The 23909-nt window shown below is 35.1% G+C and overlaps 3 protein-coding genes across 4 annotated transcripts in view; 1 reads left to right on the forward strand and 2 right to left on the reverse strand.

The window, feature by feature from the left end:
- Nucleotides 1-1329: 1329 nt before the first annotated feature.
- Nucleotides 1330-3549, reverse strand: LOC113491832 (UPF0587 protein GA18326). Its single transcript, XM_026869005.1, has 3 exons — nucleotides 3195-3549; nucleotides 2766-2885; nucleotides 1330-2196 (listed from the first exon to the last, which is right to left on the reverse strand). The coding sequence occupies exons 1-3, from the start codon at nucleotides 3442-3444 to the stop codon at nucleotides 2081-2083; spliced, it is 486 nt and encodes a 161-aa protein (XP_026724806.1). The 5' UTR covers nucleotides 3445-3549; the 3' UTR covers nucleotides 1330-2080.
- A 1264-nt stretch (nucleotides 3550-4813) lies between these two features.
- On the reverse strand, nucleotides 4814-10731 carry LOC113491816 (ataxin-10). Of its 2 annotated transcripts, none has more exons than XM_026868985.1 (8): nucleotides 10477-10731; nucleotides 9316-10181; nucleotides 8505-8636; nucleotides 7067-7727; nucleotides 6680-6824; nucleotides 6107-6170; nucleotides 5710-5771; nucleotides 4814-5310 (listed from the first exon to the last, which is right to left on the reverse strand). In XM_026868985.1, exons 1-8 carry the CDS (start codon nucleotides 10632-10634, stop codon nucleotides 5185-5187), a joined length of 2214 nt encoding a protein of 737 aa, XP_026724786.1. In that variant the 5' UTR covers nucleotides 10635-10731; the 3' UTR covers nucleotides 4814-5184. The 2 variants fall into 2 exon arrangements, with proteins under 2 accessions (XP_026724786.1, XP_026724785.1); XM_026868984.1 differs by having other exon boundaries at nucleotides 5143-5310; nucleotides 7067-7895.
- A 308-nt stretch (nucleotides 10732-11039) lies between these two features.
- The window catches only part of LOC113508705 (E3 ubiquitin-protein ligase SH3RF1), a 35296-nt gene continuing 22426 nt past the window's right edge, over nucleotides 11040-23909 (forward strand). Inside the window, exons 1-2 of the mRNA XM_026891790.1 lie at nucleotides 11040-11469; nucleotides 14655-14780. Coding sequence (XP_026747591.1) covers nucleotides 14667-14780 — 114 coding nt within the window. The 5' untranslated portion in view covers nucleotides 11040-11469; nucleotides 14655-14666. The remainder of the gene's footprint in view (nucleotides 11470-14654; nucleotides 14781-23909) is intronic.

The raw sequence follows: 23909 nt of genomic DNA on the forward strand, positions 1-23909 counted from the left end.
CGTTCTTTCAATCACATAATACCGTAAACAGAAACTGCTAAAGCGTAAATTTTAATAACCTATTGGTAAATCGTTGCAAGGAAGTGTTTTAAAGCAAACAGTAATTATCTAAGTTTAACTCAGTGGTAGGAAACATTCCAATTCTGTCAAAGCCCAAATGTGGCACAATGGTTATGAATCAATGTTTGCTTGCTTGCTTGATCACCTGTTTATTCCGAGAAGGGTATGTTTTAAATCCGGCCTTTATTTTTTTCTTCTGAAAAATCATCTCAGTTTTATTTTCACGGAAGAAAAAGCTGTATTTGAAATAAATTTGGATCGATTACCTACTTATTAATTGATAGAAATAAATTTGCGCTCATCGCAAACCTACAAAAGCGTTAGTTGTAGGTATCCATTGTTCCAACTATTATACGATTGTTAATTTTCAGGTCTAAACAGTGCCCATTAGCTGCTATTAAGTTTTCAAAATATTAACGTAGGCAATATGGCGGCAAAATTATGGGAATAGTTCCGATTGCATTTTTACGTAGGTTCATGTTTTCACTGAACGCAATGCCTAACTGTTACAATGAAGTTCAATGGAAATGCATTTGTCGCTTCCTGAAACGAACTTGCATTGTTGTAATGTATGCCACGGAATATATCGCGTGGACTTAAACGTTTTTCGGAAGTAACCAAGTTATATGGAACAAACAGAAGTAGCAATTACATTCTCTTTGTTTAAATTTCTTTATTCAAACATGCAAAATAGATTGCGTGATGATTTATTCGTGTATATTTTTCTCTATTGTACCTACTTACCGAGTCACCTATTCATATTCGTGTTATGAGTTATAGTTTTGCTTCCGAAATTGTAGAATTAACGTAAAAAAATATGGACTTGTTTTGCGTATGACTGCGTCTTTGGGAGTCGTTATTCCCAAATAGAGCCCGAAACACATACACAAAATAAATATGGTACAGGTAAACATTAGTAACTTTTTCAAGTGACTGGAAAAAGCAACGTAATAAAAAATAATTTTGGGATATCTACCTACATACGTTTTTTACAGAGAGTTGTTTCTCTTGGTATCTTAATGATCGTTTCAAGTAATTGGCTTTTAAACATTTTACATTCAGTAAGTAATTGTTTCTGTTTGTGTCTTTCTTCTGTTCTGAATAGTGTGTTGAAGTTATTTCGTTAAGTAAAGCCGCTGCTTTTTGAATCCTCAACCACATTCGTTGTATTAGAATGTAACTACAGGCCAAAAGCTGAACGACTTTAGGAGTTTTAATAAGAATTATCCCATTGCAAGGAATGGTTGACAATGTTAGAAAAATACAAGATAAAATTATGTACAAATTTTATTTCCAACAAATCTTATAGTGTGACATGATGTCGATTAATTATAATAAGATAAATACGTTTACTTTCGTTTCTGGCTTTACGTGCCAAAATAATATACATGATAAAGAAATGCAATTCAATAGTAATTATAACATGATGCATGTAGGAAGCAACACCAGTCTCTGAGAACCGACAACTTTTGTCTACGAAGTCACTACCGCGATACAAAGTCACAAGTAAGTATACTGTTCATAGTTCTTTACAGCCGGTTCACACAAAATGATTGTTTTATTGGTCTCTATTGTTCATTAACGTGCGTTCAAGGAAAATTTATTTATTCGCCAAAAATGCCACCAGGCTCTATCTGACCCCAATTGAGCACATGAAACTATTTTTCGTCAGCGACTAAGGGTGTCGTAGGTCACATAGGTTAGGTTACGGGAATGGTTTGATTTGTTCGCGGTAGATTACTAAAGGGAACGGGGAAGCATCCCAGTGGTTTAAGCCGGTAGGTGTCCAGCACACCCCTTCGCCTTCCCCAGGGCGAAGAAAGACCATGAGGATTTACACTGGATAGTATATTGAAATAAAATTAACTGCATAGGCAGCTATTGACTATTAATTGATTTGAAGGTATAAGCTTAGGTTGTCAGTTACCGGAGACTACTGTTCCCTCATTTATGAACCTTAAAAGATATAAATATTAAAAAAATCTTCATAATATCAATTAAACAAGTTTAATAACATTTTTTACTTGACTTTAATGAACTGCCATTCTAATTCATAAACTCCAACTGAAACCTGATTTACTTCATCATAGTCAACCCATTCTTTTTCTGTTAAGTCTACATCTTCAAAAGTTTTACCTGAAAAAGTAATAAATTGTATTATATGAATTCCTCAATAAATTGATACTCAACAATAAATAAGCAGTTTTAGTAGCTAGTACTTTTAGTGCTTTCTTATGTAAATACAATACACGAGTTTTATTTTCACTAACACCCCATTTCAATATGCTATAACTTAACAAAAAAGAAATATCAGAGCATAATAGCTCACTTTAAAAAAAAGTCTTAATAAAATAAAATTTCATCACAAGAATAACCCTTATTTCAGTGAAATTAATAAATGATAAAAAAGAAGAATATTATGTTTTATAAAACAATTAATAGTATTTTTCCACATGAGATTGATGGTGATCTCATAAGGAACTTTAATATCCACAGTGTTTATAATTTTCAATACTAATGTTTACTATAAAAGGAAAATTCCTTCCTGGGAATACAACCAAGAAGTATCATTGTGTTAATAAAAAATATAATTATGCCAATATACATTTTTTTATTTAATTAAAAACCTACTTAACAGAAAAAGGAAAGATTTATTGAAATCGCAACAACTACAGTCTTTAGGAAATTAATTTGTCTATGCTTACCATCATCTTCTGCCTTAGCTATCCATCCAGACTTGGGTTCAAAATCTACAGGTTCAACCCCTCGGCAGTCAAAAATCACTAATGTTTTGAACTTTCCTACATCATTATTGGTTAACTGACCTGTAGGTAATATAAAATGATACATTTAATAATAAAGTTCTTACTCAATTATTTGATTACTTATTAAGAATGTTACTATAGTTGTTTATATTGATAGATAATGCAAATGTTCTAGAAAAGGCTTTAGCAGTGAGAAAGTTGGATAGTGAACAACATAATTTTGAAATGTATACATATGATTAAAGTATACAACCTCATTAGAGTGTGAAATGGAAGCATGAAGCATTCAATGTAGTTTTAAAAGATTAATGAAGAGGTTAGGTATATCGAATCTCCTCATTCGATTTATAATACAAACATCTAACATACCATTACTGCCATCGATAACATCCATACTGTTTTCCCTAGAGCACAGTTTGCATTTAATTATTAGGTTAGTTTCCGATCTGTTGTGCTTTTGGGGCACTTTTTCGGCTTCAGTAAGATCGTGAAACTTTTCAGTCACTTCGCCGCAACTCCCGCATTTTAGTTTCAAAAACCATTGATAGAATGGATGGTTTGTATATAGTTTCTCTATGTTCTCAAAAGTCGCTTTGATCTGAAGAGCAATTTTAACCATTCTTGTAGCTTTTTTACTTCTGCAATTGAGAAATAATAATTCTGTGAATCGAACACCAAAACTCCGATATCTTCTTCTCAATTTATTGTCAAACAAATTGATGTCATAGATAATACATATAATATTGATGTCAACAACGTTGATAATGTCATTGTCAAAAACATTTCATCCTTGAAATAACAACTTCGGATACATGGATTTATGCAACCTTTGACTTATGCCCGGTTTACATTATTCCAGTCCAGCGATCAAGTCCGGGACTGGATTGCTTACTGGAAAAATTTAACCGGCACTGGAATGAACTGAATTCAGTAAGCATTCCAGTCCAGTAACTAGATTCGCGGTCTACTTTTCAGTCCAGTGCGATCAATCCAGTGCAACTGGAATAATGTAGACGGCCAATCCAGTGCCATTCCAGTGCTGACGAAGTACACACATGTTGGTTGTTTTTGCGGACCTGAAAAAGTTTTCTGCTGTCGTTCTCAGTGCCAGTCTATATTCATTGGGATCTTCTACCTTCAGTTGTTGCAAAAGCATACTGACCCTCCTTTTCGATCTCTTTCGCTGATTCAATTTCTCACCCAAATCCGTTCCTTTTTTTGGTTCCTTATCAACCTCATTAATAACATCACTTGTAGCAAGAGTGATTGACCTCGTATAAAACATTTTCGAAACTAATCTCTTTTTGAAATCATTGTCACTATAGCGTTCACACTTCAACGGCTTCTAAATGTCTGGAATAATGTAAACGTAACAGATCCAGTCCAACACTGGTCTGGAATCTCGCTAGATCAATGAACTGGAATAATGTAATGTGTATGTGTGTCAATCCACTCGGTAAGATTCATGTATTAACCGATGATTAACAATTATAATTTCATTTAGACTAGCCTGGGCCCCGATTCTGCTATTTTACAAAGGCGGATGAATGAATGGCAATTGGATTAAATTTGAAATTATTCCTATTCTCTTAAGCATTATGAAGTTAATTGTATTGACCTTGAGTATACCTTCCCATACTGAATTTACAATTATTGTGTACAGTAAAATACGAAAATTGACATTTTAAGCCAAATTTCATTCATTCATCGGCCGTTGTAAATAGCAGAATTGGGGCCCTGGACTGAGGTGCTATGATGTTGATGATAGGCCTCTACTCTCTGCTCTCGGCCTCCTCCCTTTTGTCCATTGATCTCGATGTTCATGTCGGATGATTAGTCAGACGATAGAAAATTTATTATTACGCATTGCGGTTAATCATGATCTGAATGGTATAAAGATATAGTGTACATAGTTATAGGTGTGCTGGATGTACCGAGTCTGTGGGCTGCTGTCTTGTATTGTTTTTAAACAAAATAAATAGCCATAGTTTATGTATTCATAATTTATTTGTAATATTTATAAATCGTGGATACATGGTTGATAACTTGCAACAAGCAAACTAGTGTAGTTTATTATTGCGTATAACAGCTGAACAGCAGCTTTGGATTAAAATGTTAAGCTATAGTAATAACGATTACTTTTTTTACATAAAACGGTTTGAGTAATACTCTGGCCACTTTGAATTTCAGTGAAACTGGCTATCTTACATAATTCGTCTCAAACGTCAAAAATGACACTTAAAACTGAATTAAATTGCCAGTACAAATATATATCTATTTTACTTTGGCCATAAATATAAAGGTATTTTTTCTTGAATTTTGTTCAAGAAGGCTAGTCAACATATTTGATTTATAATGTTTATCCGCGAGACATAGGAACGATCTTGATGTTATTGCCTTGAGAGTCGGCGTGGAGCGTGAGCCCCATCTCCTGCAGAATCTCCGTGTCAACTGGACCTTGAAGAGTCATCTTTGATATTACCTCCTGGAAAAAAAAACAAATATATTCAGAAAATGCAGGACCATAATATCGGACCTGCATTGGCGGTAAGTGCTTGTCTGTCTCTGTATTCCTTGCCATGCCAAGCGCGTTTCGCTAAGAAGTAGATAAGCTTTATAAAATTACCTGAGTTTATATAAAAAAGAACACAAGTTATTACGGGTTAAGTTTGAGTTAAATTACTTTAATAAAAACCGATACATTTATTTTTTGCCTTTGCGACATAGAAAAGATACTGCGACAGTATCTGGGAACTTCTCTCTTCTATTCAATGGTAGTGAGCAAAAATGTAATAATAGAACTGTCGCTAGCCAGCCTGCACTGCAGACTATGGTTTAAAAAAAGTCACACAATGAGTATAGCAGGAAAATAAGGCTTAGGTACCTGGTTTTCCGGGCAGTTCTCACAAAGGTTGCGAACGGCGAAGATCACCCACTGCATAATAACTGATTATTCTATAAGGAAATATACTAGTTTCATTTAGATAATTTATTATATTTATTTATACTTCTTGAATGATACAACGGTATACTTAGTTTCCTTAGTTGTCCGACTAGTTTTGGACCCAAACGAAGTCCCTAATCACGAGTTGACCTGACACGGCGGTTAGTACGCGAGTCGAACGAAACACGCGTGAGTAAACAATTGTATGAATCAATAATAATAATTGATAAAGCGTTTGACTGGGAAGAGGACAAAAAATTTGTAAAACCTAGTGCAAAAATAGCTTTCTCCTTTTTTCATGTTGCTATCACTTAATAGTATGATTATAAAAGGATACGGGGATTTCGAGCGTCAATATTGCAGCAGTCAAGAAGTACTTGGATGACTTCAAGTTCTCGAATCTGAAAAAGTAAGCATTTTTAACATATTTAAGTATATCTGTTCATAGAAGAAATCTTAAGAGCAACTGAGGGAACATTTTTACGACACATTAAAATGAACTAAAAAGCTTTAAGTATAGTGTATATTAGAACTCGATAAGAATGCCCGCGTTAAAAATGTATCGCGTGTTACAAAAAAATCCTCTAAGCACCGGAGGAATTGTTTCACTATACTAAACTCCTATATCTCAGTATCACTTACGATTGCACAGTATTGTTTTCATTTCTCTTTACATAATTACTTTCAAACAATATTTATTAAAGAATTGCAGCATATCTATACAATATAAAATTCTCGTGTCGCGGTGTCCGAAATTTAACAAATCCAAAACGGCTAAACCGATTCTCATAAATTCTGTGTGGATATTCGGTAAGATCATTTTGCTGCGTCAAAGAACAAAAGATCAAAAGCTAGTTTTTTTACATAAAATGAAGTATTCAAGAAGATGTAATAATAAAAATGCTCGAACCAATTTCTTGTTCTCTTGATTCTTCCAGCAGAGATTGGCGAGTGTTCGTACGAGGGTTGCTTTGAACCCGAACGCCACGTGACGTTCGACCGTCTCCACGCTGGTAATCGACTTCTTTGGCGTCGTCATGTCTATCGCGCCGAGCCTACCAACAAGGAAAAACAATACTAGAAGAAACGTTAACGACGAGTGTTTTTATACTTGTAAAAAAGTTTATATTCATTTTACGTTACGGCTTTATGGTCGACTATACAACATAAATACTTATAAGTAATTTCCTACAAGAGTGGTTTGGAAAAAGTACAATGATTTTATTCTGATGATGGGATGAGATGGGAATGTGTAGAGAAATAAAGATGTGTTAATAGTGAGGATTTAAAAACTCACCTGGGTTTCTGACTCTCGGGCGAGTCAATCTTCACCGATGGCACCTTGTTCTGAGGCGCCTCGTCAGAAATTTTCACTTCTTTAGCCGGTTCATTTTTCTTCTCAGCCGCTGAGTTGTCACCACGAGTCTTCTCCGACGATATACCTAGAATCTTCTGCAGCTGCTCACTTAAGTCGAAGTCAGTCGACAGATTCTGGCTCTTCTTAATCTCCTTAGGGGTGTCAGGAGATTGCTTCTGCGATTCATTTTCAGGTAAGCTGTCGGCTAAAGGGGGAGATATCTCACTCGGAGATGCTTTCACTTCGCATTTCAACTCCTCTCTGGGTAAGTGGATTTCTGTAGGGGGATCGTTGGGCGAGCTGTCTTGTGACTCAGTTCTGCTTGTGGGCTGCAGTTCCAACCGCGACTGCAGAGCTAAAGGGATCACCTCCGCTATAGTGTTCATGCTCCCGTTCGGCGAGGACGAGTCTATGATCAGGGGCGGCTCGTTGTCGTCCCCTATATCGATCTTGTGTTCCAGACTGATCCGTCTCGTCGGCAAAGGCACGCGGTCGTCAGTTTTCGGAACGGAACTGCTCCTCTTATACGCAACTTTCGATAAATCCGCGTCGATCTTAACATTGGAGTTGCTTCGTCCGTTTTTGGCGTCCGGGAAAGGATCTGAGAATTTTAACGGTTGCATATTATCTAAAGCGTCGAACTTTTCCATGTAAGTTGGGTTTTCGTTACATTCGAAGTATTGTTCGCTGCTTTCCGATTCCGTGCATTCGGAAGTGGTTTCGTTGCATGACAACATGTTGTCGGCTGAATCGTTTTTAGTTAGAGGATCTGTAATAAGTAATTGAATAATACAATTCGTGTCGGTAATCAATCATCAGGGGTATGTACGGCGGTGTTTGTAAAGCGATGATTTAAGATTACACGGTGAGTCGGTTACCGGTTTTATAATTACAGCCGTGAAGTTATGTGGGTTTTAGTACCTATTTCACACTTGCATGCACTAATACGATTAAATGTTGTTAGCTATTTTATTTTTTAGATATTAGAACATGTAAAGTAGTAAGTATAACATTTGTAGTTTAGTCATTATTTTATTTGAAGACCGATTATTTGAAGGATTTTAATTTGTATATTATTATTAAAATATTATTTGTGGTTTAGGTCGCGCGTAGCCAATTTAAGATTATTATGACGTATATTTTAGTTATAGTGAGTGGGTTATATTATTAGGCTCGGAAATAGTAGATATAATTTGTAAAAAAATGTCACTTTGTTATTTATGAATTTGTTTATTTCTTAGTATTAAATTTTATCTATTATGTATAGGAAAAGTCCTTTGGACAGGCGAGGGGCATCGATAAGAATTTCAGACAGATCAGGGATACTATAAATAATTAACAAACTTATTTAATTAGTAATAAAAATAAATTTACTTACTCTCGCAAGGCATGTTGGTTGATAGATTCTCATCATTGATAAGAACTTTACCCGTCGCTTCATATAGTTTGTTGAGGGATGAAAAGAAATTGCTGCTTTCTTTACCGAGCTTATGTATTGCCCGGAGAAGGACTGCAAAATAATAAAGTCATATTATGTTTCAAAACAAAAATAAAGAAACAAAATGACCTTAGACATAGTTTGAAAAATTAAATTTTGAGCTTTTCCACTAAAAATATACCAAGGTTCAACTTTTTTTATTGTTGTAAGCAAAATAAATGGCGTAATATTTTCTAAAAGCTGTTTTGATATTTGAAGGTCGGTACATATCTGACGTAAAATGAGTCCAAATAATAACAAACGTAAACAGACCAGCAACATCAACCAGTAACGCATTAGGGTGTCGACTGTAAGAAGTGCAGCAAGCAGGGTTCATATTATTAATAGTTATAATATTCTTACAAATAAATAAATATTCTATTGTATACTTGTCTGTATTGGCGAAAAGCATTTTGCGGCAAATATGAACCGAGACTTGGCCATGTTGAAGTCAATAATAGTTGTTCCATGGCGTGATGTGTGATTGCTTAGGTTGGTACTGTACTTTGATTTAAGTTATGACAGAGAAGGATTTTTTACGTCATTAAGTGTAATGGATGAGGGCTGATTAATGAAGACTATTTTCACGAAAAGAACCATAGGAAGAGTGTGTGTGTACAGTACAAACAGTGTTTACTACCAATACTTATTATAAACAGGTTATATTATGTTCTGTAATCACAACAATGTAATATAAAAATAGTAAACTTACAAGCACAATTTATAAACAAAGAGCTGTCTGTTTGTAAACAGTCCATATAGGTGTCCATACTAGACGCCGTCGCTATAATTTCCAAAAGAAAAACAACTTCTTGAGGCTCTATAGAGTTCACATACTTGTCAACAGTCTTCAGTATGCAATCTGATTTACTTTTAAACTCATGAGCCATAAACTTCACAAAGTTTACGGACACATTGATATCCTGAGATTCTGTTGACATTAATATATTGTATGCCAAGTTCAAAACAAGCATCCTACATTCAGGTTCTAATTTCGAATACAATTTCTCTATGTAAGTATTCTCCACTCCAATTAAGTATTCTATTATTAAATGCGGGTATTCAGTGTTGCCATTACTGTACATGTATGCTAAGGAGTTTAGCAAAGTCACATCGTCTGGCAACACATTTGGTTGGCCTAATAAAATGTTGTAGACAATCATGGCAGCTGCTGTGGCTATTTTATCATTGGACCCAACAAGACTGTTGAGGATGTTGGCATCAAATTTATTCCAAATCATGATTTGGTTGAATGGATTATTAACAACTAGGTTTCCTAAAGTCTGCATGAGAACTGTCATGCAGGATTCAAACTTTTTTTGTAAATCCTCATTAATGAAGTCAACACTTGGGTGTTGGTATTCTGTAGCTAGGATCAGCATAGAGTCTAAAATTGATAGTTCTTTTGATATGTAAGTCTGCATCTTCGTGCCAGCCGCAGCACAGGAGCGGACTAGCCGGAGACACTGTTCAGCAACTGCAAGCGTGCTTCTGTTGTAAGAAGCTTGCTCAACATCCAAACGCATTATGTGAAGCACTTCCGCTATTAGTCGTAAAGTATACTCTGACGCTTTTTTCCTGTAATAAGATAGAGATATTATTGTTAGTACACATATCTGTAAACAAATGTAAAATACGAAAATATAACTAAATTTTAGAAATAAACTGCTAACCAGACTAGTGTTTGTGATAATTATAGTATAGATATACTTTAAAAATACTTAGAGCTTATTTTATTGAATAGAAATGATAACACACTACTAAGGTTGTAAACAAGTACATTTAAAAACGATACATATTTTAAAGATTTGAGTGAGCATGTTCATTTAATATTGTGTTTAGTACATTTAATAAGTTGTTTCTCGTTACTTACGGCCGCAATCGTCCGGTCTCTGCGTCTCGGGAAAGTTGCGCCTCCGCTCGCAACATTTCCTCCACAGCATCCCATTCTCCCGTCTCCAATTGAAAATTTATTAATTTAGCATCCAACAGTATCTCCTCAGCAAACCACACGCTTTTATCGCGTGACATTTTTTGAGAAATTTAATAATTATAAATCTACGCAAGAAAGCCTGGCAATTGACATATTTTGACCTCTTTGACAGAACGAGATCAACCCTTGTCTGTCTAGTCCATTTGACAACAAGGTTTTCGTTCGAAAACCATTAAGTTCATTGAAATTGCAATGATATCTTGTACCTATGATACTTTATTACTAGTAATGTATTTTGAACCTATTATAGTGTTTAATTTGTTCGTATCACATATATATTATTAATTGTTTGTTTTAAATTTAACCATTAATGTTTGCCATTTGAAGTTCAGCAATTCTACTGTTATGAGCTGCCTCTTATGCAAGAAAAATCTATTTCGCAAATACTTATAAAGATATCTTTTTTTATTGCCTCTATTTTTCTCTTTTATCGATTTCTTTATCACCCAGAGCTTTTAGAAACTGTAAATTTGTCAAATCAAGTCTGTAAATATCTACCAAGTGTTCCACATGGTAGATTCTCTGAAATTGAATTACAACCCAGGGTAGTGATAGTCTAGTCGCTTGCTCCCGCCCCCGCCTCACCGTCCGGTCGAACGAAGAAACGGCGAGAATGGCATTTGTGCGTGAAATTGTATCAGTTTTTATGTGAACAACTGCATATTTCTCACAGCAGCAACTTCACCCTTCGACCTTTAGTCCATGTGTGTAATTATCCCTTCGCAGTGTTAAACTATGTGCCGTTTTAAATAGTTTAGTGTCGAAAAATTTTTGTGTGACTGGTTTGGGGTGGTATCCCGTGGATTTTGTTTCATTGTGCCGTGCAATAATGGTCAGAGTTCCCGCTAACATCGTTGGAATTTAAAACATTCGGTGAGTCATCATCATTTTGAGTTTTAACGTAAAGTGCATTCATGTAAATCACACAAGAATGTGCATGTCAATCTAAAAATATCAAGAAAGCTCATTGTAGCGATGTTCTATTTGGTATCGTGTTAGTCGAACTATTTATATCAAATATATTTGTTTTCCCCACACTTCCTTGTGTCTGGGGAATGCAAACATGAATTTCGTAATTCTATTTTAAAGTTTCTATCACTTAGCAACATGCTTTTGGGTGAAATTTTCCAGTTACAAGAGTCGACAATCCGCATGTATCGTTTGTCTTTCCGTTTTGTATTTGAAAATGTTGTAACATGAAAACAAAATGCTCTCTTTATTTTTTTAAATAAATTGATTTAGATAATAGATAATAGATAAATTGATTTTAATAATAGTATGTACCTTATTTACTGATTAATTCACATTTTAAACACACAGTTATTAAATAAATGCGAGCAAGTAGCAAATAAACAATTAAAAAATTTGTGTTTGAATTGTTGATAACAAATCAGACACACATTCAAGATAGTAAACTAGCTAGAAAATGTTTATGAACTTTCCAGAGAAAATTTTTGGAGAATAATTTCACAAGGCCTGAAAATCATTGAAACCCTGCCACCCACTAGGTTTAGACACATAATTACTATTAAAAAAACTAGTGTATTTAATATGTGTAAAAAGTTGTTTATATAATGTTATTTTCATTTTCTTGAAATAAACCTACAACCTACAAGTTTTCTGATCTGGGTGCAATTCTCAACATGTATAAAATATAATGTCTCAAGTCTATAACACTACAGTAATAATGTTTTTGGACATCTACCCTCCAATGTTCCTTATTCTCATATAAGTATGAATGGAAACCCTTGTCACGTGTTGATAGTAGAAGATGTTGACAATAGGCCCCCTAACATTATCAAGATATTGCTTTATATGTTAAGAATAGGACCCCACATGGAGTATAATGCCTTGATTATATGTTGCAATATATAAGATATATTAAAAAAATGTTAAGCTTATACTCACTTTCCTAATAGTCTCCTTTATTATTATTATTATATTTTATTATAAGCCCACATTGTCTTACTGCTGGGTCTTTCCTCTCTTCTTTCCATTTTTCTCTACAAACATAGTTAAGAGGTGAGAATAGCCATGAGTTGTAGATAAAATGTAATGCTGGTGTCTTAATGCACTACAGCTGGGTGAAGACCTCTTTCTATAAAATGGAGGAAAAGACTTAATGCAACAGTTTCAAACTACTTTTCTTTCCAGTATCTAATGAATTTAAATAGCATGCATATCAATTGAAGAGTTATTCTTTGAGCATTAAGATATGTTTAAAGAATAGATCAAACCTCTTTTATTTTTTAACAACCATGCTCCAATGGGCTGCTGAAATAGGTAAAATAGATGCAATCTATAATTTGTAAAAAAACTTTGATTGAATGATTAATTGCATCAAATCTAGGCGCAGTAAAACGGTGTGGATTCAAGTATTTTGTTTAATAGCTTTAAATTGTGCGTCTACTCCACATGTTAGTACTAAAAACTATTACTTAAGCATTTTTTTATAAGATTTTCATATGCACATAATATTTAAGTGTGTGTTAGGCTAACATAATTTTGAAATAAAATATTACACAACATTAAGAACCTCTAAAGATGTTCAATGGATAAGAGTCATGGACCCAGTGTTTAGTGTGTGTGCGTTTTTGGTAAATGTATAACATAATTTAACAATGTAAGTAGTTAATGACAATAATCTTATGTCAGTTTCTGCAATAACTTATTTATTGTTATGCTGTTTTCAGTTCAGTCCCACTTTTGTTGCTCTCTTCAAGAATTAAGAATTTAAATATGCTATCCAACTACCCGCCTCTTTGGGTATCTTATTACCTTATATGATGTAATGTCTTTACAAAAAATGTAATAATAATAGCAATGGTACAACTAGGGCTCTGCATGTTGGCCTTGTGTCCCGTGCATACCTTTAAAAAGGACTGAGTCACTTCCCATGAAGTTATCCAGAATTAAAAGGAATAGCAATGCAAATCATTATTGTTTTCATCACAAAAAGAGTTGAGACACTATTAAATTACTAACAGATAAAAAAGTAACTTATTCACTCTTGTTAAACACATTTTAAAGATTCTGAATAAAGATATCTGTAAATAAATAATTACTACTGTAATAATATTTATGTCACTGACTGTAACTAATTTTGAAGTTTAATGGATCATATCATACACATTTTAGGACAAGGTTTATAATTATTTTTATGAGTATCTGACGCAGGTTGGTGTTTAAAAATTGTATGTTAATATCAATTTTAAACAGACAACACCTGCAGTGTCTTAAATTCATTGAAGGGTGTTGTGAAAAATTCAACAGGTGTGTTTCTAGGAAACATACCATTGTTTTTGAAATACAAAAGAAGTTATCACTGTAAGCATTCATAGCAGTTTTAATTGAATATGTCTTGTGTCAATGAAACTGTTAATTAATGAACCCTTTCTGCTTATCACAATATATTTTTACCTTAACTTAAAAAAAAAATACTATTTTCACACAAACACTTTGTTTAACAACCTTATTTATTTATTTTTTCGTGTCATAAGTGGAAGTGTAATAACTAGGCCTCCAAACAATTACAAGCTATGAAGAAAACTTTACATCTGTTTAGAAAAGGTAATGCCGGTCTGATTTACTTGAGTTTGTATGTAGTATTTTATTTTTAGTATTTGTGAGTATAGTGGCAACAGAAAAAGGTACCTATAAACATTCATCTATAAACATTTGAAACTGTCTAGCTATCACAGTTCCTGAGGACAGATCAATGGACATACCAGTCCCTCAGTAATAGGGTTCCATTTACATCCTTTAGGTATGGAGTTCTTAGAAACAACCTTGGTGTGTCTTGTACAAACACATATTAAATAAATAAACTGATTATGAAATGGTATATATGATTTCGTAGTCTTTATTGTTGGTTTTTAGTCATATTTTATTTCAAACTTAATATACAATATATACAAGATTGTTTACCTTTTTTAAGTACCTAAACAAATGTAACCGTTAAGGAGGGTAATGTTTCTCAATTCACGATTACCAAGCTGTGGGCCAAAGCTCAATAGTACATAATCACTCGTTATTAAGCCTATTTTTGTTTGTTCCAGTGCCCAACCGGCATGGATGAAGGTCTCCTAAACGACCTGCTCGAGTGCTCCGTATGTCTGGAGCGACTCGACACCTCGTCGCGTGTCCTGCCGTGCCAGCACACCTTCTGCCTTAAATGCCTGAAGGTAAGCTTTGGGAATATTGATAAAGTGGATTATAAGGAAGAGGTTTTAAGGCTGGCTGTCTTTAATTTTAAAGAGTAGCTAAACAATGGAGAATATTTGCCATTAGGTTTGCATGACTAGGATCGAAGGTTTTATTGCAGTTCCTTTAGTTTATATTTCTTCGTTAATCGGGTTCCTTGCCGCCTTGCTCCGCTTCTATGGGCATGCGGTCTGTATCGTAAAATAGTTACTTTGAAAAAATTAAGCTATTTTGAAAGTTTTCCTGGTTATCGATTTTCTACGTACACGTTGAATTCTTGACGGATTCCTATGAAGGTTTTCTTGGAGATGGCGGTTTAAAAATATTAGTACCTTTCTGTTCCTATTTGTCCTTTAAAGAACTTGTGTAGGACATTTTATAATTTACCAAAGAATACCCTTTATTTGGGATACTTACGATTGATTTCACACACCTCAACAATTCACTTATGAGATTTAATTACTCAGGCAACATTTCTGTAGAACGCCTACAAAACGAAAGACCTGTGTTGCGTTTTTTCTCCATCTATTTTATTCTAGGTAATCCACATAGAATACAGGTTAATCAAATATAAAGGCTATAATACTAGCAAGTAACGTTTTAATCCGATTAATGGGGCCTACACAAACATCAATCTACGCAACAAGTCAACATGTGAAAATAGAATACACTTGTATAATAATATCTTCCTTCGCTATTGAAGACATTTAAAATACGTTTTACAATAGCCGAGCTTATCGCAAGCAATCTCACGACGAAACCTTTGGATATACTAGGAAAATAATATCGTCTGAAATGTTTACATATAAACTAGCTTATGACTAGATATATCGAGTTTCTATTATAGTTAAAATATGTATAAGGAGTTAAGGTTTGTGAACTTGTTGGTTGAACCTCTGCGTCTGCTAAAACAATTAAAATAATTAATAGATTAAAAAAATCTAAACACCCACGTTTTTAAATGTCAAAATCGATATTATCAAAATACTCCAGCCGCTTTCATAAGTTGTAAATTGCATTTTCATTGGGTTTGAAGCTGAAAATTTCAGCCTGATCGCTTCTCGGGGAGTGCTTTAAAATTGAGTTGCAAATCAAACCGGAACGACAAGCAAACAAACAAGAAATGTGAGTGTATAAACTTGGGAAAACATTTTACCACTGCTTACAAACGCGTATCGAAATCGTCCGACTAGTTTCGGACTTAAACGGGAATCTGTTAATCATGAGCTTACGCAGCGGTGGTTTCGCGGTTTTAATCAGGATGGCCAGCCTAACGAAGAGGAACCGTTCGGCTAGTCTTACTATGAAACTGTAGGGACTATCGAACACCACATTTACGTTACTCTACTCATTAAGGATTTTCTGTATCTTGGTATTTTTTTTCAAACGACTTCCGCAGTAAGGAGTTTAATTCCTTGTGTCGCAGGGTGTTTCACAAACATGCAAATCACATGCACAATGACACCCACAATTTGCAATAAGGCTGTTTAAAGGAGTTCCGATATAATATAAACAGGCTGAGCTTTGCGGATTGACTGTTTTATTAGTCGAGTGATATTGTAAAGCCTTTTCAATACTTTGAGTATCTAAAATTAATAATTCCAAATCAAAATATTTTGTATACTTTGATTTGGAATTATTACTTTTAGTTATTAGCTCAGACTGATAGACAAACAAGCTTTCAGTTTTATAATATTAGTTCTATATTAGATATTTAATCGTCTAACTAGGCCATGTTCCCTGCTAGAACAACGAGTATTAGTTAAGAGGATTTAAAGGCCATTTCAATCAATCAGGTAGGGGTCCTGTAATGACCTGCGATATATCTAGATTTGAGCTGTGCGATAAACTGCAACTTACGTAACACAAACGAAAATCGACTTTAAAACTTGGGAATAAGGTATATTTATGTATTTTTTAATGTCTGCCTTTTTTATCTTTAAAAAAAAGCTACGTTATTTATTAGTGCCATAGGTTCTACATTAACCAGAAAAATACCTCCATACGAAAAGAACACGGGTCAGCTAGTTCATAATATAAGTGAGTAACCTATAGCAAGATTTAAATTCAGCCGTAAAAATACTCCTCAATCCGCTGAAAAGATCGGATGAAATTGATGAAATGGCACAGGAGTACACATGACCTGGATTTGACAATAGCGCGGACTAGCAGGCGAAAGCTAATAAAATGAAATTTTGTGGAACAAGATTAAATAAACGACGATACAGTTAGCGGAGTGGTTGAGGTCACCAAGCCAAACCACCAACTAAGTGCAACTTGTCGCGGGTTCGATCCTTATGTAGGACAAACGTTTGTATGATCCACAATGCTTGTCCTCAGTTTGGGGGTATTTTTGCATGTGACTTGAATGTTTGTGGAACACTCCGTAATATAGGGATTAAATATCATACCTTATATGTGCGAGAGTCGCTTTAAAAAAAAAGAATTGCCTTCACAAATACCTACGTAGTATGATACAGCATAGCATACATCTAGGTTTTACGTATGTTCCGGTACGTTCGTCAATTCGAATTTTATCTTATCAATTATCGAGCATTTAATTGCCGTTATCCGCTTTTTAGTATTCAATGAGTACATTGTATGGTCATTTGTCACCTGCTTGTCTTAGCGATTACTATATCTGAATCCGGCAATTGTTACAACCGGTCTAAGTACAATGTCTGACTGCCAATAATTGGTTCGCGGTAATGCTCGTATTAATTTTATGAATAGTTACTCTTAGTGTCGTGGAACCAAGTTAGAACCGCATCCTCAAGGTTGGATAAAGATAAGAAACTAGATCAGATGCACTACCAATACCTTTTTAAGTTATACTTTGGCAGTTGTAGATGCGACGCCACTAACCACCGCACAGTCCACCATCTCGTTTCATTAACTGCAACAATCTGTAAACCGAGGCTATCTAGTCCTCTCAAAATATTTTCCTGTTGGTATTAGTACAATAAAAGTACGTGATTCTTTGGTTACCTGTAAAATTGAAGTAAAGAATGCTTGGGCTGATAATAAAAGATATGAAGTTCAGGTGGTTATGCAGTCATGTTAGGGTGGCCTGTGTACCTTAACCCCTGTCATGACAGATATAATCCGTAATTATAATCCGAATATTGTACACGCAGATGAAATAATAACGCTTTCGTAGTATTCGGTTACGCTTGGAGTAATACTAGAACCTAGAACAATAACGCGGTGAATGTTTACGCTGGCCATGCGACGACCTACTATAGACTAACTAGCTAGTAATATCTAGCTTAAACTAGAACAACGATTATCTACAACTAATACTGGGTAAAGGAAGAACAGTCCATCCATATCCATTTATTTTGTGTCTTGTCTTCGTCCTTACTTGCTTTGAGATGCGTAAATGGCCTTGGAGGATTGAATAAAAATATTTTTTTTGAAATCACAAAAAAAACTGTCTAGGAAGTAGGTATAAGGTAGTAATTTCTTGTGATGTGTCTTTTAAAGCATGTCGATTACGAGGATATCCCATGTTTTGTTGGAGGCTAAACCGTTGTAGTATACTAGAATTTCGGCGTCTCATACTAGCCGGAACCGCGGAGCATACAAAGTAAAGAAATATTATACTAAGTCCCTCGAATGTTCTTGTAGACAATTACAACCGTCCTTCCACTTTTAGAAACACTTAGAAGCTATTGTTAACGCTGATAACCTTTTGATAATGCGCCCCGCGCCAAGACATTAGGTTCTATAGATCTATACACTCTGGACTGCATACGTTTCTCTCAACTAAAGCACTACATTCAATGGGCTATTAATAACACTTAGTGTAAACATAATAGAAGAGATCCGTATGTACTTAGTAAGAAGGTGTAATTTGGAATAGCATAATAATGTTTCAATGCTGAACGAGCAATGAAAGAAAAACAGACAGCTACATTTGTATCAGTGCATGTTGGGGTCGATTTGCAGAGGATGTTAGCAGATAGCTAAAACAAGATGACGTCATCGTAACGTGCATCGTTAGACTTAGAACATAGTTAAATGACTCAATTGTATAAATACGACTTGTCTAAACTCCGGACGAGCGTGGAACTGTGGAACTGTGGCTGACGACAATTGGTGTTCAGAGTACATGTACCGTTTTAAAACACTTATATTATGAACCTGGCTAAGGTATTGAAAACTTCTGATGCAGCTCATGGATCAACGTAAAAACTAATATTTAGTGTTCAATAAATTCTCTAAAATCGCATTGCTGGAACCTTTTAACACAAGCGTTTCATAAAGGCTGCTGCGCTCAAATCAATCATAGCTTTAATTTAGTTACAGACATCTCTTAAGAAATAAGCTTCCAAATCTGAATAGACCGCTACTTTTTCATCTAGATCTTCATAATGTTAACTAAACTAACAGTCTCGTTACTATAGTGGCAACAATTTAACCTTATCATCGTTATGTCATATTTTTGCCAAATGTTTCATGTTTGCATTTGGCATCGCGGACCTATTTGGCAAAGTAATTGTGTTTTTGTGAGTGTATGAGACGACTTGAGGCCGTAACGCGTCTAAAATTTGCCAAGAATCTCTTTTGAAACACATAAAAGGAAGCTTCGTTGTCCAAATTGTTCCCTGGCTTGACGACTGGTGTTGGTATGAGCTGGCATGAAAATGCATGGAGCTCCTTGTAAAGGTACCCCTCATTATAAAAAGGATATTTTTGTTACAGGGTTACAATGCTCCTAGATCTTAGATCTAATTTAATATAATACGAAATTTTGTTTCCATTCAAACAGATAGAACATTCCAAAATATAGAACAGATCTTATTTTTTCAATTATCATTGAGACTGGCCATGCTTAGGTAGATGATTTCGTATATACATTGAGTAGAATCTAAACAAGCGGACTGTTGTACCATGCTACTGTTCAAGTTTTATCAAAAGCTAACTTCTTAATTATTTAATGCCGGCTTTGTCATGTTTCTCCGTAACCTCCGTGACTAATAAATATTAATGTCATCACCACTATGTAAAAAAACTTAATTTATGTATCAATGTCTTTGAGATCCAAAGGCTCGGAATGACACCTGCGAAATACATATTTTTTATATGAAAAACGGCTAAACTGATCACCTGATCCTAGTAATTACATTTTTAAACCTTAAAACTTTTCAGCTTTCTTATTTGTCCACCCTGAACCAGTTCCTTTACGTTTTAACTGTTTATAGGAAAACGCGTTTCAAACAACAATATTCCATAACTGTGTGTAACATTTCTGCCTGTTTCCCTGTTAATAAAGGCGTGATGTTATACTAAACACTAGCTCGTCGCGCACCGGTAGTGCTTGTTTATGTTGCGCTGCCCCAATTTGTGAGTCCCGGACACATGACTGTTACAAAATGTCGAACCACATCGCTCGGAACACTTTAATCATGAGCTTTATTTTGCGTGGTTCCGAAATGTATGGAAGCATTCATTTTTAATATACATTATCCTTCTCCATATTGTGCTGCAAATTTTTCTTAAATAGAACAATATACAGTTTCTTTTATTTCTGTTAAATTCTAGTCCAAGACTTTTGTTTTTTGGCTTTGACTGTTCTACATATACTTATCGCATTATAATCGTAGAACGAGCAGTTTCACCAGTAAATTCCTGTTGGATGTCAAAGGTCCATTCTAAATGTCCATTCGGAATTACGGATGTAGCTGCATACCGATGGCAATAGTATACCAATACCCTAACCTCACTGCACTCCTAATAAGTCACACGTTAGATTGTAATGTCAATACACTATCACGATTAATGTGACAATCCCCCCCCTCACTAACCACATCCTGCTTCACCGTCAGTCTTCGTAAATAAGCACTCGTTAGCCCTCCCTATCTAAACGTTCGCTTTGACTCACAACTGAATCACTCACTCATTCATTTTACATTCAGATATGTCACTACGTAATTGGTAGATTTATAACTTTTTCACTTTGACCAGTTTGTTTGCGTTACGCATTTTGCGTCAGGTTTTATTATGTTGTTTACTTGGTCATTAAACCAAACAAATAATTGAATAATGGTTCTTAAGATGGTTAAAGCCGCTTGTAGCAGGTATTCATATTGGCCTAATGAGCGAATGCATTTTTAGATCCTTAACTGTAAAAAATTAAAAGTAAACCGCTGCAATTAGTCAGTCAAAAGTATTTTGCAAGAGAAAAGGACAGACAAAGGACCTTGAGCTTTGTTCTCTGAAACCAAATGCTATGTTCAACTGCAGGTAGGTCTGTTTCGGTATTGAATTAATAATTAGTGCGCTTACGTGCACGTGTATCCGACTAACTATTCCCAACACCGACCCAACACATTATGCGTTTTTACCTTGCGTTTAATTAAAGCGGTCCCTTACATAACTCCACCTTCGTCGTGATGACATAATACGCAGTAAATACCTTACGGCTGTATGCAACAGGCCTGGCAACTAGAAAGTTGATGTCGGTCAGTTTTTGGCATCGAACTGAATCCTTAAATAATACTTGATCAGAACAGGTGGTAACATATGTCAAAAATTAAATAAAAAGGTTTTATCTCAAGACAGGTTAAAAGCGGTTCCAATTCCTCATTCAAATAGAGAGAAACCGGCAAGGGCGGCAAGCAACTCCATAAATATATGGCTGTACTAAGGAAAATTAATTATTGTCCATAAGCGTCAATACACTAACATTTTGAATGAGTCCCACTGAAGGGCAAGGCATCCTATTTGACTTAGACGGGTGACCATTGGCCACCACTCTGGCTCAATACAGGTCAGCGATCTCCAGTGATTAAAATCAATCAATGACTGGCCTCTTCAATGAACTTCATAAAATACCGTACCTACCTGTTATTATATTCTAGATGTGATTGTTTAAACTATAACAATAGTTATTTAATCGTTGCGTCACTGTTGTGTTGATATATTGTGAGAGTTGCACTTTACTCGGTGAACGTGTTACGTTTAATGATAAAATGAGTTAATCTCGATCAGTCTCATGAATTACATATTTATTTCATAGCATATTGTCTTTATCGGGCTCATCCGACTAATTTTGGACCCAACCGAAGTCCTTAATCAATTGCATACACGGCGCCGCAAGTAGAACATTTAGATTATTTTAGATAAACGTGTGAGACATTAAATAAATACATAATAATGTAATTTTTTCTCTGGTAAATATGAGTTAAGGATTTTTTTTATATGAAGGTTAACTTTCATCATCATCGGAAATTGTTTAATATACCGTATTGCCTTGACCGTTTACGGTGTGCTGAATCTACTGATTGCTGATGTATTGTTATTTGGGACTATATTGGCAACCCAAAAGTATGACAAAAACATTGACTATAAAAAGGAAATCGTGATCGCTACCTTGAATATTCCTAACTGGTATATTCCTTGACATTTTTCATTGTTTTAATATGGAAGGACATCTCAATACGGATTATATGCTAGTTTTGGACTACGATACTGCAAATAACAGCTTCATTTCATCAAAGAAAATCGCTGTGCTAAGTGAAAGAGGAACATTTATGACGGATCTACACTAAAGCCGTTTGTTTCCAACTGCCCGTTAACAGTTTCTGCGAAGGGCGTAAGCTATGCCGTTTATAAGTTTTTGCACATGCTCAGTGCTATAGCACAATGGGGCATGAGTTGAACCCTCGACCTTTCGATCGCCGTTCCCCAGTCCACGCCTGAGGCATTGGCAAATTGTTACTACTATTAATATCTAGCCGTTGGATGCAACCTGCTAGGTGAACGTTCGATATCAGTACTTTACGCTTGTAATATTTCAGTTAAATGTGCAATCGTTTTATTTCCATTTATTGTTTTGATTTGCTTCCCATTTATTGTTGTTTTAACGGTATGCCTATTTATTTTTTGTCGGTATGTGCTTTTAATTCAATTATAGAAAATTACAATAAAACTGAAGGTCGAGTATTTATCGCATCATCTGTATAGGAAAATCTTTGTGTATGATTAATTTCCTAGATTATCTTATACCTTATATATTACCTGTCTCGATTCAAATTACAATGGGTTTTTGATATTGATCTATGTTTACCTGAATACTATGAAGGTAAAGTAGACAACTGCTAAACATACCCTGACAATAGATACAGCATGTCTATATTTCAATGAATTAGGTCTTAATAAATGACACTTCTTATTACAAGATTAAATTAAACGACCTTATGCCAATTGAATGTGGCGCCAACATGCGTGTTGACATACATACTACATGATGTATTGTTATGACGTAGATATAAGTATTTGGGAGAGAAGAACGACACATTTGTAAGCCAGATCTGATGAATAGAAACCTTGTCCCGGAACAAGGCCTACCACGACCTCTTGCCTGTTGGTCTAATGGTTAGTGACACTCGCTGCTATACCGGAGGTCGTGGGTTCCATTCCCACTGAGGAGAAATGTTTGTGTGATGAGCAGGATCATTTCTTCCGTGTCTGGTCACCACGCCGAACCCACTGTGCGCTCGGGTTTGATCTCCGCATACCGGACAAATATTTTTTAATGTTTGTGAAACCTTCGCGACACAAGGAGCAAAACATTATTCCGCGATTCGCATGAAAAAAATTATAGTTTGTTTTACTCTATGATTTGCTGTCGCTTACCTTTTTTAAGATATGTTTAACATTCGTTTCTTGGATTCAAAATAAATCATAACTCCATATGCGTAAAGGAATGCTTAAATACTATTTAGGGATGAAATTCTCGGTTGAAATGTTGGCATCCTACATGGAATACCTTAAGTTTGGCAATCCCTACTCTTCCTGTTCCATTAAGGTCAGCTACAAACAGATTCGGAGTCAGAATTAATTTAAGCCTAGTAATAGTTGATGTGCATTGCCAAATGCAATGGAATCTTTACAGTAATTGTCAGCTGTTGCGTGGGAAGGTCTTTGTTTTAAGGATATGTGGTTACGAAATCTATACTAACACTAACCTATACGGCGAAATTTGTTCTACCAGACTGATATGAGGATCTCAATCTAGGGAGCCACTGAAACGTTTACAATGAATATCATTCAATCGGTTCAGCTGTTTAGGAGGAGTTTAGCGACATACAAAGTATAGTAGA

Source organism: Trichoplusia ni, chromosome 3, assembly GCF_003590095.1.
Source record: "Trichoplusia ni isolate ovarian cell line Hi5 chromosome 3, tn1, whole genome shotgun sequence".
Lineage (NCBI taxonomy): Eukaryota > Metazoa > Arthropoda > Insecta > Lepidoptera > Noctuidae > Trichoplusia > Trichoplusia ni.

Coding starts and splice junctions, on each gene's coding strand:
- LOC113491832 (XM_026869005.1), bottom strand. CDS start 3,444: ATGGTTAAAATTGCTCTTCAGATCAAAGCGACTTTTGAGAACATAGAG. Junction 2,886..3,194: donor TGTTATCGATGGCAGTAATG/GTATGTTAGATG, acceptor TATTACCTACAG/GTCAGTTAACCAATAATGAT. Junction 2,197..2,765: donor AGCTAAGGCAGAAGATGATG/GTAAGCATAGAC, acceptor TTACTTTTTCAG/GTAAAACTTTTGAAGATGTA.
- LOC113491816 (XM_026868984.1), bottom strand. CDS start 10,634: ATGTCACGCGATAAAAGCGTGTGGTTTGCTGAGGAGATACTGTTGGAT. Junction 7,896..8,504: donor AACCAACATGCCTTGCGAGA/GTAAGTAAATTT, acceptor TACTTATTACAG/ATCCTCTAACTAAAAACGAT. Junction 5,311..5,709: donor AGAACTGCCCGGAAAACCAG/GTACCTAAGCCT, acceptor TTTTTTTTCCAG/GAGGTAATATCAAAGATGAC.